Raw genomic sequence first — 14,143 nt, forward strand, 5'->3', positions numbered from 1 at the left:
TGTGTGTATGTATATTTATGTATGTGCACACATGTGTGTATATATAAAAATAAACACATATTTTTGTTGTTGAACTATTTTAAGTCAAGTCATTGTACTGCCTCTAAATACTTGAGCGTGTATTCCACATAATCGTCAAATCATTTTGAGGACTTCTTTTTAAAACAAAAGAAAACATCATTATTCCCCACATGTTGGTGGTTCTGATTTCAGTACCGTTGTAAGAAAACGTGTGCTACGCACTTTGAGCTCAATAATGCTTAAATGTGAATCTCTGCTGATTAGCCCACTGTGCCTGCCTGCCGGGCTCCCGCGTCCTGGCTCGGCTCCTCTCTGGTTGACTGCAGCGGGGTGCAGAGCGTTGGTGCGGGCAGAGATTAGAGTGCTGAGCGGTGGTTCTGGTGCTTCAGTAGCTGAGAGTAAATCTTCAGGCTGGTTTTTTCTCCTCACTGTCATCAACAGCTATTGGTATAATTGAGTGTTTCACGATCTTAGGAAATTTGGCAAAATTTGTGTTAGCAATTACTTTTATACTAAGACATTTATTTGTGTTTTTGTTAAGTGTATGATTACTGAATATCACTTTCAATAGTTGATTGAAACCTCATGGTTTTTATAACTTGTGGACTTACAATGTTTTCAGATATTTTTCGTGTGGAACCAGTTGTGTGAAGAGGCACTGGCTGTGTGGATGGCCTTGTGCCCTGAGAACACAGGGAGGAGAGTGTTCCTGGACACACATGTGTGTCTCTGAGGGGCATGTTGTTCCTGTGACCTGGGACATGCCAGCCCTGAGGGAAGGGCCACCGGCACCCCCTGCTCAGCTCTGTTGCCCTGTGCCTCCTGCTTTGAGGGAAAGTGGTATCCTCAGTGAAGCCTCTGTCCTTGGCAGGGGTTTTCTGTCATGGGATTTGCATGTATAGCAATTCAGAACTGGAAAGGTCACTGTCAGATTATTCTTGTGAACTTTGACATGTAGGTTTTTTAAGGTCAGAAGTGTCTGTCCTGTAAGCTTTGTTGTCAGGGTCTGAACCATCTGAGTCCATGTTTGAAAACCTGGCCTGGCTCCAGGTGTGCTGCCAGGTGGATGTCTGCAGCTTCCACGGGGCTGCAGTGGCAGAGCCAAGGGAAGAGTGGCTGGTGCGAGAGCCTTGCCCTCAGACGGGAACTGGGCCGCATGGTGTGGCCCACTCTTTTCTTACTCCTGGTCCTAGACTGTTTCCGCGGCCATCAGGTTAGGTGTCTGTCCCTTGTGCCTGTCTATGGGGCTTGTCATAGCAGTTGGTGGGCAGGAGGCTGATGGCCAGGCCACTCCTCCCTTCTAGCTCGGGTGGAGTGTGCTCTCATGGCCGCTAGCTGCAGGAGGGTGAGTGGGTGCCGAGGGCTGTGGGGTGCTTCACCTTGGTGCTCATGTTGTGCCCCGACCCATCCAGCTGCAGGACAGTCTCTTCCTTCCTTTCCACCGAGCTATCTCCCTGACTCCTTTAGAAATTCACCAGGAAGAAGCTACGGGATCCAGGTGACTTCCCATTGTGATACACCCAAATTGCAAAGATACAGATTGTTGGTGTTTTCGGACTGGCTTTCTAAGTCGTGATATGGGACATTTCACACATGGCTGTGGAGGGCAGGACCTGTCTTGCTGTTTGTGAGTGCCTCGCACAGTGTGGGGTGGCTCCTTTGGTGGCGGTGGTGTGGGGTCGCTAAAGGTGGTGGAGTGAAGGAAGTGTCTGAGCTTCCTCACTGGAGGCTCACTCAGGGTCTCGGGCTTGGACAGGGAGGAGTGGAAGAGCGTGACTTCTGCCGGGGGCTTTGCAGGGCATCTCCCAGACGTCCAGGCCCAAGAAGGGAGCTCCCGAGGCGGGGCTGCGTGACGGGTGCTGGGAGAGGCAGTGGAGCCCTGGGGCCCCTTTCTGGGAGAGTGCACGGTGCCTTGTGTGCTGTGATGTCCCCAGCCTACCTCAGCATCGGCGCTGTTCACGCCAGGGCCGGATGGCCTCTAGTCTCTGTGTGAAAGACCATGGGCCAGGGCTTTTGGGAAGTCCCCTCCACCTCCGCTGAGCCGCTCCCTGGCTGTCAGGACCTGGTGTGGGGCTGGGGTCCAGAGCAGATGGGCCCACATACCTTCAGAGGCAGTTCTCACCTTGCCGGGTAAATACTAGTTTTGAAGGAAGAGAAATTTTTTAGCTGCTTTTAAAAGTGCTCAGTGCTGGGATTCTTTGTTTAAGGGGCTTGGAGGCTTGTGTCAGTTGTCCCATTCGTCTTCCAGACTGGAAAGCAGAGGATAAGATTTCAAGTTGAGAATTCAGGGCCTGCAAGGTCTTCGAGTTTGGAGGTAGTCACTGGTTACAGGGCAAGTGAACTGGAGACTTCATGCTAGGACCCCTTGGACGTCAGTCCCGTGGGTCCAGGTGACCAGTGCTGACGGGCCCCACAGGAGGAGGCGGATGCATGCCTTTCTCATTTGTTGACCAAGAAGGAATGCTTGGGTTCTTCACTTTTGTGTGAGATGCTTCGACTATAACTTTTATCCTTTGGTATCTTTGTTTGTACACAGGTAATTAAAAACACCCAGTGAGATTCTTACTCTCCTTCTTAGAGGCTAGCTCAGTCAGCTGGGAGGTCAGCGTCCTCCACAGTGAATTGCGCTTTCTCACTGCCTCCCGATTTTACGATTTTACGTTTCCTCTTTGGGAAGTTTCCCCTCCAGTCTCTTGTAATCCCTTTCTTTATTGTGTGCAGAAACTGTGCTCTTGTTATTTGGTGGTGAGTGTTTAGAATAAAAATTCTCGAAGATACCATGAATTGTTTTGATAATCTGTGTTTTAAATTTGTAAATGTATTTGCAACATTTTAATAACATTTTTTTTCTCTTTTTAGGCACAAATATTTAAGCATGGAAAACGTGAAGACTGTTTACCCTATGGTAAGGGTTGTTTGTAAGAGAGGGTGTTTTGTGAGTTGTGATCATGTGTGTCTCCTTAACGTCTTGTTCGTAGGTGCAGGAGTCTGGAACTTGCTGGATCTGGACGCTGTCATGGCTCTTGGGCTTTTTGTTTGTTGTGTGGCTGTGTGTGTTAATAATCTGACTTTTGGGCCTTGTGCAGGAGCTTGGGGTTCCTGACGCCCTGGCTGCCGGGTGTTGATCCTGGGGGACTTAGTGACCTTGACACAGCCCCTAGGTCTCCAGCTGTGTTCTTCCTGTAGCCATGGCCACATCTTTTGTCTTTTGCCTCATTCTGTTAATTTTAGATTCACTTCGTTTTATGAAAATAGTGCAGTGATTCTCGCTGCAGAGAGGTTTACTACCTGGGCCAAGAGAAATTTCTTTGAGTTCCATGTTTTAGAAGATATATAACTCAGATTTGAGTAGTTGAGTCTATTTTTTTTTTAAAGTTTTCCTTCTGGAAAATTTCAAACACGTATACAGGAGGAGAGAATGGTGTCATGAACTCCCATATTTCTCTCGCAGGCTTCAGGTCTTTAATTCACGGGGACTCTTGTTTCTTCTGTGCTCCTCCTCCCACCCAGACACCTGTCATTTCACCTGCAGCTCTTTCAGTAGGTATCTCTCGAAGATAGGGACTCTTTAAAAACATGACCCTGACATCATTATCACACCTGAGAAAAAGCAGCGACCACTCTGTGTTTGCGTCTTGTCCTCGGAGGAAGTGCATGCGTGGACCCCGGGTCTGTTCTGAGTGGCAGTCAGTTAGACCAGGTTAGTCACTGCGCCCATTTGGGTCCTTTGGGAAATTATTCAGATGCTGTTACAACTCATCTTGAAGTCCCTCTCTCCTTATCTCACACAAAAAACCATCCTGTGCACTTTCCTGGTCTCGGCTTCCCTCCGACACCCACCTCACTCCCCCAGACAGCCTTGGCAGCGGAGGGACGGTCGAGCCATTTCCCTTCTCGTGGAGACCCTTCCCATCAGGTTTACGGTCCTCCTCGTTCCCGCAGCCTCATGCCTTGGTCTCATCATTCCTCTGTGATGCCATGTGAGTCCCGTGTGAGACGACGATAAAACAACACAACCCCAGTTCCGTTTGCGTGTCTCTTGTAGTCCTCTGTGTGTTTTTGCACAAGCTGTTCTCTTCACTTGGAAAGGCTTCTCCTGCTCTCTGGGGCTCTTCTTTGCTCTGCCAACCTCCACGTTTGCTGCTTCACAGTGAGAAAGTCGAGAGGTGCGACCCGAGCTCACTTAGTAAATGGCATGGGGTGAGGGGCTCTGTGAAATGGAGTTGAGGCTTCAGTGTAGATTTATGCCAGCACCTGCGTTTGAGGGGCCTGTGGAACCGTCTGTGGTTTTGATGTGGTAGGTGTCAGACAGAGGGTGCAGTTTGGGAGATGGTGTAGCACCCTTCCCACCACACTGAGCTGATGTGCTGTTGTTCACAGCTGCCACCGTTCTCGAGTGCCTGGACGGCTGCAGGCTCCCCGACAGCAACCAGACCCTGCTCCGCAAACTCGGTGTGAAGCTCGTGCAGCGGCTGGGCCTGACCTTCCTGAAACCGAAGCTGGCGAAGTGGAGGTTGGTAGATTAGGCCGTGGCCGTGCGTGGCCTGAGCGTCTGTCGGTGGCTGGTGTGGTGACCACCTGTCTTCCTGGGGGCTGACAGAGTAGGCTGATGGGTAAAGAGTATCTTCTGCTTTCATGTTTTTCTTAGTCTCAAGTGTTTCTGATTTTGGAAGGAACAATTTTCCTTTTCGTTATTTTCTGACCCTACATCTTCCAGTTAGAATAATTGAAGCTGGAGTGATGACAAGAAAAGCCTGTTTTTGTGTTTATGTGGCATTCAGGTACAATACAACTTTACTAACGTGGACTTGCTGTGGGGAAAGCTCCATTTTGATCAATGATAGATCTGAATCACAGGCTTCTTTCAGAGAAAACAAGCTCACTCCTTGGGGTTTATTCAGAAAACAAAGCTGTCGTTGCCTGTCGGTGGCAGTGACATCTTAGCAATCTCTAGGTGGCCTGCTTTATTAATAGATGGCTTTCGGATTAGTGGCTCCCTTGGAAACAGACTTTTCCACTGCACTTGGGGTACTGTGTTTCTAACAGTCTTGAGTTTTATTTCAAGTATTATTATGCGTGGTGGGAAGAATTATTTAATTACGTTCAGCTCAGCCTTTGTCTCCAGTTACAGCAGCTTCCAGAGGTGTGTGTGATGTTTTACTTTTGGGTGTTCTGCATGTAGCTCGTTCTATATGAAGTTTTTATGTAAATGTTTGTCGTTAGTTTCCAGAATGCCACGGAAAATTAATGTTTGGTACTGAATGAGGGTTCTCCAGAGAAACAGAGCATATGGACTGAGTGTCTCTGTATAAAGAGACTTAGTCTAAGGAAACGGCTTCTGTGATTATGGAGGCTGACAAGTCCCCGGATCTGCTGGGTGAGTTGGCAAACTGGAGACCCAGGAGAGCTGATGGTGTCTTATGAAACTTGGCAGGCTTGAGACCCAGGAAGAGCCCAGGTTTCAGTTCGAGTCCAAAGGCAAGAAGAATACTCTCTTACTAGAGGGAGGATCAAGCTGTTTGCTCTCTTCAGCCTTCAACTGATTGGATGAGGCCCAACCACACTGGGGAGGGCAGTCTGGTTTGCTCAGTGCGCTGATTTAAATGTTAATCTCAGCGAAAAACACCCTCACAGACACACTCAGAATAATGTTTGACCAAATATCTGGGTACCCTGTGACCCAGTCAGGTTGACACATGAAGTAACCACACAAGTGCTGTAGACATTTATGTGGGAAGGAGATAGTTTAGCATCATAATTCTTTCATTCAGTCTGCATGTCGTGTACGTTTACTGCGATTGTTGACGTGGTTCGTTGAAGTCTACCATCTCGCTCGCTGTTTGTTTTCTTTTTCTTTCATCTTCCTTCCTCGTGTATTTTTTCATTTCATCTTCTCGTGTTTTGTTATGTCTTTTAGTATCGTTCTCCTGCTGGTTGTTTTCTCCTTAAGAGGGTGAGCCCACCTAGCAGCTGGGGCTTGCTGGCGTTGCTCCCCTCCTGCCTCCCTAGGGTGGGTTTCTTTCAGTTCTGCCTCCCTGGAGTGCAGCCCTCCCTCCTGCAGCGTGCTCCTCACGTCCAGCGCATTGCCTTTCAGTTCCTTCTGCGGGCGCGTCTCCCTGCCTCCCTGATGCCACGTGACCCTGAGCTCTGCTCAGCTCTCAGCCTCCAAGCTGCCCTCTGATGGCGCTTCTGGGTCTTGACCTGCACTCGTGTGTCTTAGGGGTCACCCAAGGATCCAACAGGATTTTTATGCAGAATTTTGGGGTTCCTTTTCAGCAACTCCTTTTCTTCAACATCTGTCCCCAAATAGTAGCCGTCTCAGTAGTCACAAATGTTGTTTTCTCCACCTGGCAAGACTGCTGCTCTCTGCTAGGGTTCTATTTTTCTGTGTGCAGTGGAGAAAGTACCTTTGGTGAGGAAGCAGAGGTGAAGTCGGGGCCCCTGGGGCTGCCCTGCTCTGAGGGATGGTAGCCCAGCCTTGGTTGTCATCTTGTGCCTTGCCAATGGTGGGCTTATGTGTCTATCCAGGTTTTGCGGTTGTTTGTGACAGAGCGCTGAGTCTGACGGCAGCCTCCAGTCTGCCGTATTTCAGCTGTCGTCAGGTCTCTGGTTACTGAGCATGAGGTGAGGACTGCTCCTGTGACCGACCAGTGTGTGTGCTCATTTGAGGAGGAATAGCAGGCTGCTGACTTTTGCCGCCAGGTGACTGCTGTGGCTTGTGAGCATCGTGCTGGCTGCTCCGTGGTCCCAACAGCAGCCCTGTGATGGCTGGCGATGTCCCCCTGTGCTGTTATTGGTTGTTACTCCACTTCCAGCACCAACTCTGACGTGGGCTTTCCCCTACACCAAGCAGTTCTCTGACACCAGCTGAGTGTCCTACAGTTTAGCTCAGTTCTGACACTGTTTACCCGGAGATGGCGTCATACCTCACAGGTTAAGGGCTCAGTCCCACAAGACTGTCCCCCCGCCCCAACTTCAGACTCCAGTCACAAGTCCAGGTGTCATGTGGGCTGACCGACCAGGTATAGATTGGAGGTTTCCACGACTCCCTCCTCTGGTTTGGTTAGTTTACTAGAGTGGCTCACAGAACTCAGGAAAACATTTCACTTACTAGATTACTGGTTTGTTATAAGAGGATATAACTCAGGAACAGCCAGATGGAAGACACGTATAGGGCAAGAGATAGGAAAAGGGTGTGGAGCTTCCATGCCCTCACCAGGTGCCCCACTCTCCCCAAATCTGCGTGTGTTCAGCAACCTGGAAGCTCTCTGAACCCCATCCTTTTGGGTTTTTATGGAGGCTTCATTACACAGGCATGATTGATTAAATCATTGGCCATTGGCAATGGATTCAACCTCCAGCCCCTCTTCCCTCCCTGGAGGTTAGGGGGCAGGACTGAAAGTTCCCACCTTCTGTTTACACGGTTGGTTCCCCCAGTGACCAGCCCCTGTCCTTAGGGCTTCCCCAAAGTCACCTCATCCATATAACAAAAGACATGTCATCCAGAAGTGGACAAAGACCAAATATATGTTTCTTATAATTCATAATATCACAGCCACATAACTGAGTACCCCCAAATTTAGCAGCTTAAAACAATGAATTTTTAATGTCACCTGGGAATTACCTGCCACTGTCCTTGTTTCACAGAGTTGGAAACTGAGGCCCGGAGAGATGAGGCCTTGATGAGTCATTCAAGGCCACAGTTAACCATGTCTGGGCTGGTCTTTTAGTCTCCTGTTCTGTCTCCAAAGCCCATGTTGTCTGCGTCCTGGAATTGGCCTCAGACCGCAGTGCCCAGCATTCACTCTGACTGGACTTGGGACCTTTGTGCCCAGGCCTTGTTGTGGGCTGGGACCTCCGAGAGTCAGGCCCATGTGTGTCTCACAGCCCTTCCAGAAGGGAAGGTGGCGCCTGTGGGCCTCTCTCTGCACAGGCCTTGGTGTGGGGGCTTCGTGCACCTCCTCTCGTCCTTGTCACAGCCCCTGTGTAGGACCTCATTTTACCAGGGGGGAAACTGAGGCGGCGAGCGGTTCAGGGGCTGCAGAGTTGTACAGCTGAGCCAGCCTGTGCTGGGGGCCCTCCACAGCCCATAGTGGAGTTAATGCTGGTGGCCTCCACTTGGGTGGGGAGGAGGGCCGTGGTTGGTGGGGACTGGGAGAGTGTGCCGGAGGCAGCACCTGTGGGAGTTGCTCTGGTGACGAAGGGCTGGCCGGCCTCTGCCTGGGGCAGTCCTTGCTGGGCAGAGCCAGTGTGAGTGAGGATGAGGCAGTGGGTTGTTTGAGGGCCCTCCCTGTGCTTCTCTCGGATGCCTCCTCCCTGTCACCTTATCTCCCATCTCTTGGCTGTGGAGACCTTACGGCACGTGGGGATTTCACAGTGGTCTGGAACTCAGATCTGCGCTCTGTGGCTGTCAGGTCATGTCTTTTCTTGGCAGTCTGTGCTGACGACACTTAATACTTCTACTTTCCATCCTGTCTCTGTACAACACAAGGACTTGTCACAGGTTTTCGTCCTTTCATCCAAGTGGTGCTAGATCATTAATTTTGGTCATCAGGATTGTTTGTCTTCTAGGCTCCCGGTGGTGGCAGCAGGTCTGAGATTGTGTTTGGTTTCTGCAGGTACCAGCGTGGCTGCCGCTCATTGGCCGCTAACCTGCAGCTCTGTGCCCAGGGTCGAAGAGAGCCCCAGACACATGCGGAGACTCCTGATGGTGATGCAGATGATGACGTCCCCGAGGAGGTGGAGCGTGTCATAGGTGCGAGGGGTCTGCTGCTGCGGGCTGCCGCTGCCTCAGTCTGGGTGGGGTCCGTTTGCTTCATGCTGGCGCTTCTGGGCATTGGCTCCTCCAAACCGCGTTTCGCTGGCTGCACCACCTCCTGCCCCTCTCTGTGCCAGCATCACGTGACCTTCTGTGACCTTCCTTGCCCATTGAGCATGTGGCCACTGGCCTGCAGTCCTGATGCCCAGTCCTGTCCGTACGGGAACCTCCACGCCCACTGGAGCCTGGCATCCCCCACACTTTGCCTCCGTGTGCGAGCCTCCTGTCTCCACGCTCTCTCTGCGAGTCAGAGCCCAGGCAGATGCCATCGCCCTCCTGCCCGTGTCTCTGGCCCCTACGCTGTCTCCCCTGCTCACGCTGCTTTCCTCACGCCTAACCTGGTTGTGTCCAGCCAGTGGCCTCGGCATTTTCCTGGGGAAATGGAGTGGTGGCTTTCCTGGCCTTGCCCCACCTGCACCCTGCTGTGCTCCTGCCACCTCAAACCCACAGAGCTCTCCACCTGCCCACCTGTCACTGAGGTGACATCTCCTCTACACAGAGAAGGGCAGAGGCTCTCTCTGATGGGCCCTACATACCCTGCCTGCTCCCCCCCGCCTCCCCTGCGGACCAGGCCTCACCCAGCAGGGCCAGCCTCTGACCACCCCTTCCTTGTTGGTCTCTCCTGCCTCCCACCACCCGCTGCTTCGTGTCCCTCCCAGCCCCCTCTCCATGGTGGGGTCTCCTACCTGCCTCCAGTGCTGTCTTGCTCTCTGCTCACTCCACTCTCCTCTCCTTCACAGTAGGTTTCTTCCCAGAGTTGTCTACACCTGCTGTCTCCTCCTTGGGGCTCTAGCCTGCCCTGGTCCCAGAGATCTTGGACCCACAGGCTGCTGTCTTTCCTCCGAGTCAGGCCTTCCCGGGCCTGCCCTCGTGAAGGTTCCTGCCAACTGTGGCTCTCAAGCCCCTTACCACAAAGCCTCTGGCAACTCCCCGACTTCCTTCAGGCCTTTGTGTGGCTCTTCCTGAAGTCCAGCCTATCTCCAAGACTGCGTCCCCATCGAGCTGCTCTTCTGTGGCCTCCTGCAGGCACTGTTTTCTCTGGGAAGCCTTCCTCCCCTGCTTGGGGTTGCCGCTGACCTCCACCCTTGCTGGTGCTTACTGCCCCGTGACTGCTCTGAGGGGTGGATCTACTTCTTAGGAAGAAAGACAAAAATTGGCTTTAAACGATGATTTAAAAACATGGAGAAGGAAACGTTCTTTCTTGTAATTAGGATTAAGATCTTAGTCTAATTCCCTTCCTGTGCTCTTTCGAGTGACATGTGGGGTGGGTTCCTAACGCTGGAAACTTAAGAACTTACCTAGCATGGGGATGGTGAACAGCGGGGGATCCGTGGAGCTCACAGCCCTGCCTCCTGTGTTCTTCCAGAGCAGCTGCTGGTCGGATTGAAGGACAAGGACACTGTCGTGCGGTGGTCTGCGGCCAAAGGGTAGGTGTCCGGCTCGCTGAGGGGGAGGCGCTGGGCTGGGGCCACCTGGTGAGCCTTTAATCACTCAGCACTTCCTGTGGGATTTGAGAGCAGTGGATAGCTTAGAAGTTTCTACAGGATAGAATGATCTTTTTCTACTTTATGTTCTTGCTTTATGCTCTGAATTTGCAGATAGCGCCTGTGGTTGACTCGCGGCCCCTTTGTTTTCCTGCCATCCTGGTTGGAATAGGCAGAGGTGGGAGCATGCTGCATTGCCTTTTTACCTCCTGCTCTTCCATGTCCTTGTCATACAACCCACCCCCTTTGCCCACGTATGTGTGGCCCCCATGTACGAGCAGGTGCCCCAAGGGGGGCTGGTTTGTCCTCTCTTGTGCCTGGGGGAGCGGCCTCAGAGGTGTCCGGTGTGGGTTGCGGCCCACCCATCAGGCCAGGCCTTGTGGAGCTGCGGCCAGTGGGGCAAAGCACACAGTGGACATTGAAGATGCGCCGTGCTCTCTGCTGTGGAGGAGAGTAGAGCGGTGCAGTGCCGGGGGCTCCTTCCTGAGGTCCCCCAGGCCTCTGTACCCATCTCTCCAGATGCACAGCACCCGGGCTGACGGGCACACTCGGGGCTTCACCGCAGCAGCACCGATCCCTGAGCCCAGGGGCACGTCTGGTTGGAGTGCGAGGGGCTGGGAGGGTGGGGCTTCCCGGGGCGCATCTGGCCAGGAGCTGGCTGGGGAGGCTGATCCCATGTTGGTGGCCTGACGGAGCCAGCACAGTTGGTGTCCAGCGTGGAAGTGGGGCGGCCCACTGGGCCGGAGGATCTGGAGGGTTCAGGGTGACAGTGAGGCCCCGTGCTGGGTGCTTTTGACTGGCAGCGACGCATTGCACAGCCCAGGGGCCCAGTCCTCCTCAGATGCGTGTGGATGCCTGTCCATCTGTGTAGTCTTCTCATGTCCATGTGGTGGGGCTCCCTGATGGGGGTGGCCTTCTGGGGGGCAGAGCATGGGTGAGGCTGGCTTAGGGTCAGCCTCTCCTCTCTTGTCTCTGGGGAGGAAGACGGCTTGGGGCGGTTCCTGGTCGGCGTGGCCTCCTGTGCGGGGTTGGCGACACTGATGGAGCATGACCTCTCTTTCAGCATCGGTAGGATGGCTGGGAGGCTTCCCAAGGAGCTGGCGGACGACGTGGTCGGGTCTGTGCTGGACTGCTTCAGGTATGTGAGGAGGTAAAGGGGGATGTGTTTCTGGGTAAAAGCAGTGGCTTTTCTTTCCTTGTATCCTTTTACGTGGAGCTGTTTGTCAGAGCCCCCAAGCCCCCTTTTTTTCCTTTCCAAGTTAAATTTGAGAGCTGTAGCTATTTCTAGTGTATTTCTTTTATCAGCTTAGACTCCATTGCATTTAAAAACCTTAAGGAAAAAGAAAAATCAGTTTTGAACAGATACACACACATATTTACCCTAAGAGAATGCTCTGCTTACTGGAGTAAATGCAGGCCTGCGTGGTCTTGGAGAGCTTCCTGTGATGATGGCATGTTCCAGATCTGACTCTGTGGAGCCACTGGCCACGTGGGACTGTTGAGACTTTAAACAGGGGCTAGTGTGACTGAGGTCTTATTCTAAATTTATTTACTTTTATCAGGTTTAAACTTAGACAGCCACGTGTGGTAGTGTTGCATCACACCTGTGGCCCTTCAGAGAAGTCTGGTGTCTGGGTGGCACGTGGCCTGCCCACGATGTGGGGGTGGGCCAGAATGTGTAGATGGCGGGTTTTGGGGGTCTGAGCCTGGGGCCTGCAGGCCAGGGGCAAAGGGGAGAGTCCCTGGCAGCATAGGTGGTCTCTTGGGCCTGTGCGCACTCGCGGAAGGCACAGTGCTTGGGCTCCCTGAGGACTCTCCAGTTAATGTGGTTTCAGAAGCAGGTGTGGAGGACACGTGGTGTTTGTTAGGCCCCCTCCTTGACTCCTGCCCTCATTAGCTGGTGGTTTTTCTTCTGGAGCTGCCACTGTGCGTGGAGAAAGCTGTAGGTCAGCAGTTTTGGGTGCTCGTGTGTGTGTGTGTGTGCGCGCGCAGCCGAGATCGCTCTGCGAGCATCCCACAGCGAGCTCTCTCGGAGCAGGCTGCTTCCTGCACTTGGCCTCGAGCTGCTCCGTGGCATTTGAGGGGTGCAGGAAACAGTATGTCAGCGGTTGGCCATCTTTTCAGAACAGTACTGTGCGTGTGGCCGTGTGTTTTCAGTGGAAACCACTTGCTGTTCTCTGCCAGTGGAACACAGCCCTCCTTAGGCCTCTGGAAGCCACAGACGAGGGGCAGAAAGCATTTGCTTCTTGTGCATGTGCTTCCCCGTCTGTGTGGCGGTTCTGCTGGCTCCTCACAGGGCGGTGTCTTGGAATTCTTTTCTGGTGGCATGCTGATCATGCTGGGACCCAGCTGGCCCCGGGCCAGTGGTGTGCATCTGGGGCGGCTGCTGAGCGGGAGCCGTGGAGTGGCTGCAGCAGACCGTCTTGCCACAGGAGAGGGCAGGGCTTCGAGATGGGATTTTGGAGGGTGGGAATTCCCTGCAGCCCATCCTCTCCGGCCCAGATGCCAGCATACCGTGGGTCTCAGGCACTTCCCCAGTTCTCTGTCCTCCCTGGAGTGCCTCTGCATGTTCCCTCTGTCGTTTGAAGCCGTCTTACCCAGCCCTCCTCACGCTGTCCTCACGTAGCCGCCTCCCCTCCCTTCTCACGGGCCCTCTCGAGTCCCTGCTCGGCCTCCCGTCCTGCCTGGCCCCTCAGCCTCCTCTCTCCTCCGGCTGCTGCGCCTCCGCCTGCCGCCTGGGCCTGAGCTTCACATGTCTCAGCAGGGTTCGTCGGATGTCTTTGCTCTCAGACGACTGCTCTGGTCAGATGGTGGTCCTGTTTCCAGACCGTCCCATCTTGATCTAGTTTCAGTTGTCCTAGTTAGTTCCATCTCCAAATGCTTCTAGGCCTTTATCTTCTCATTTTAACGAACTCCTCTGATTTTTGTAGCCAGGATGTGGAGGGTGGAAATGGTCCTGCTGCTCTTGATCCCAGGCCGGCATTCACAGCAACAAGCAGGACATTGAAGGAAGGGGCCGCCACCCTGAATCCAAGCAGAGGCCTGAGTGCACCTGCAGATGGGCTCCCCCTGGACAGCACCTACACACATGGGTGTGAAATACCTGATTGTAGAGCGAGGCACACACAGGAATTAACCGCAGACTGGATGTTTGAAGACACCGAGAAGCAGGGACAGCCAGGGAGGGGGTGTGAGATGAGGCGGGGCAGCAGGGCTAGCTGCTGCTCTGATCTCGTCCCTCCTTTTGTGTCCTCCTGGGACGTGTGGTGAGCTGCCAGCCTTTTCTGAAATGGGTCAGAAACAGGACGTTAATTCCATTGACTGTAGGAACATCCCACTCCTGGGACTGTTATTTCACTCCTTGCCGTGTTTCTGGACCAGGGTGTGTGGCGTGGAGCTGCACCAGTCCCTGAGGGGCTTTATGGGGGCCCCATAGGACCAGTGTGAGCAGCATGGCTATCCCGTGCCCCATCCCGTGAACGTGCAGGTGGCCTTCAGTGCCTGTGGCCCCCTGCACTCCCACTGCTTAGAAAACCACGGTTTAACTCCTTGCTGGCCCCAGCAGCATCACCTCGGGACAGGACCCCGGAGGTAATGTGTTCAGACTCACTAGTCCAGGCCATGGCAGAAGCAGGGTACCTCAGGGAGGAGGGGAGCTGGGCCCCATCGGCCTTGCTGGGTTCCTCCGTGTCTACTGTCTGAACTAAGCCCTCTGGGTCCTCTAGTTAGCAGATGGACTGCAGCCCCACAGTCCCGGGTCCCTGTGGTGGGTCCTGGGTGTGCTGTGGCTCCTGCTGACTTTGCAGAGTCTCTGAGACGC

General features: G+C 53.3%; 1 protein-coding gene across 7 annotated transcripts in view; it reads left to right on the top strand.

The window, feature by feature from the left end:
- The window catches only part of TBCD (tubulin folding cofactor D), a 190,006-nt gene that overhangs the window by 40,069 nt on the left and 135,794 nt on the right, over window positions 1–14,143 (top strand). For all 7 annotated transcript variants that reach the window (XM_046676423.1, XM_046676424.1, XM_046676420.1 and 4 more), the window contains exons 8-12: window positions 2,881–2,926; window positions 4,402–4,534; window positions 8,640–8,776; window positions 10,206–10,266; window positions 11,387–11,461. In XM_046676423.1, coding sequence (XP_046532379.1) covers window positions 2,881–2,926; window positions 4,402–4,534; window positions 8,640–8,776; window positions 10,206–10,266; window positions 11,387–11,461 — 452 coding nt within the window. The remainder of the gene's footprint in view (window positions 1–2,880; window positions 2,927–4,401; window positions 4,535–8,639; window positions 8,777–10,205; window positions 10,267–11,386; window positions 11,462–14,143) is intronic.

Source organism: Equus quagga, chromosome 11, assembly GCF_021613505.1.
Source record: "Equus quagga isolate Etosha38 chromosome 11, UCLA_HA_Equagga_1.0, whole genome shotgun sequence".
NCBI lineage: Eukaryota > Metazoa > Chordata > Mammalia > Perissodactyla > Equidae > Equus > Equus quagga.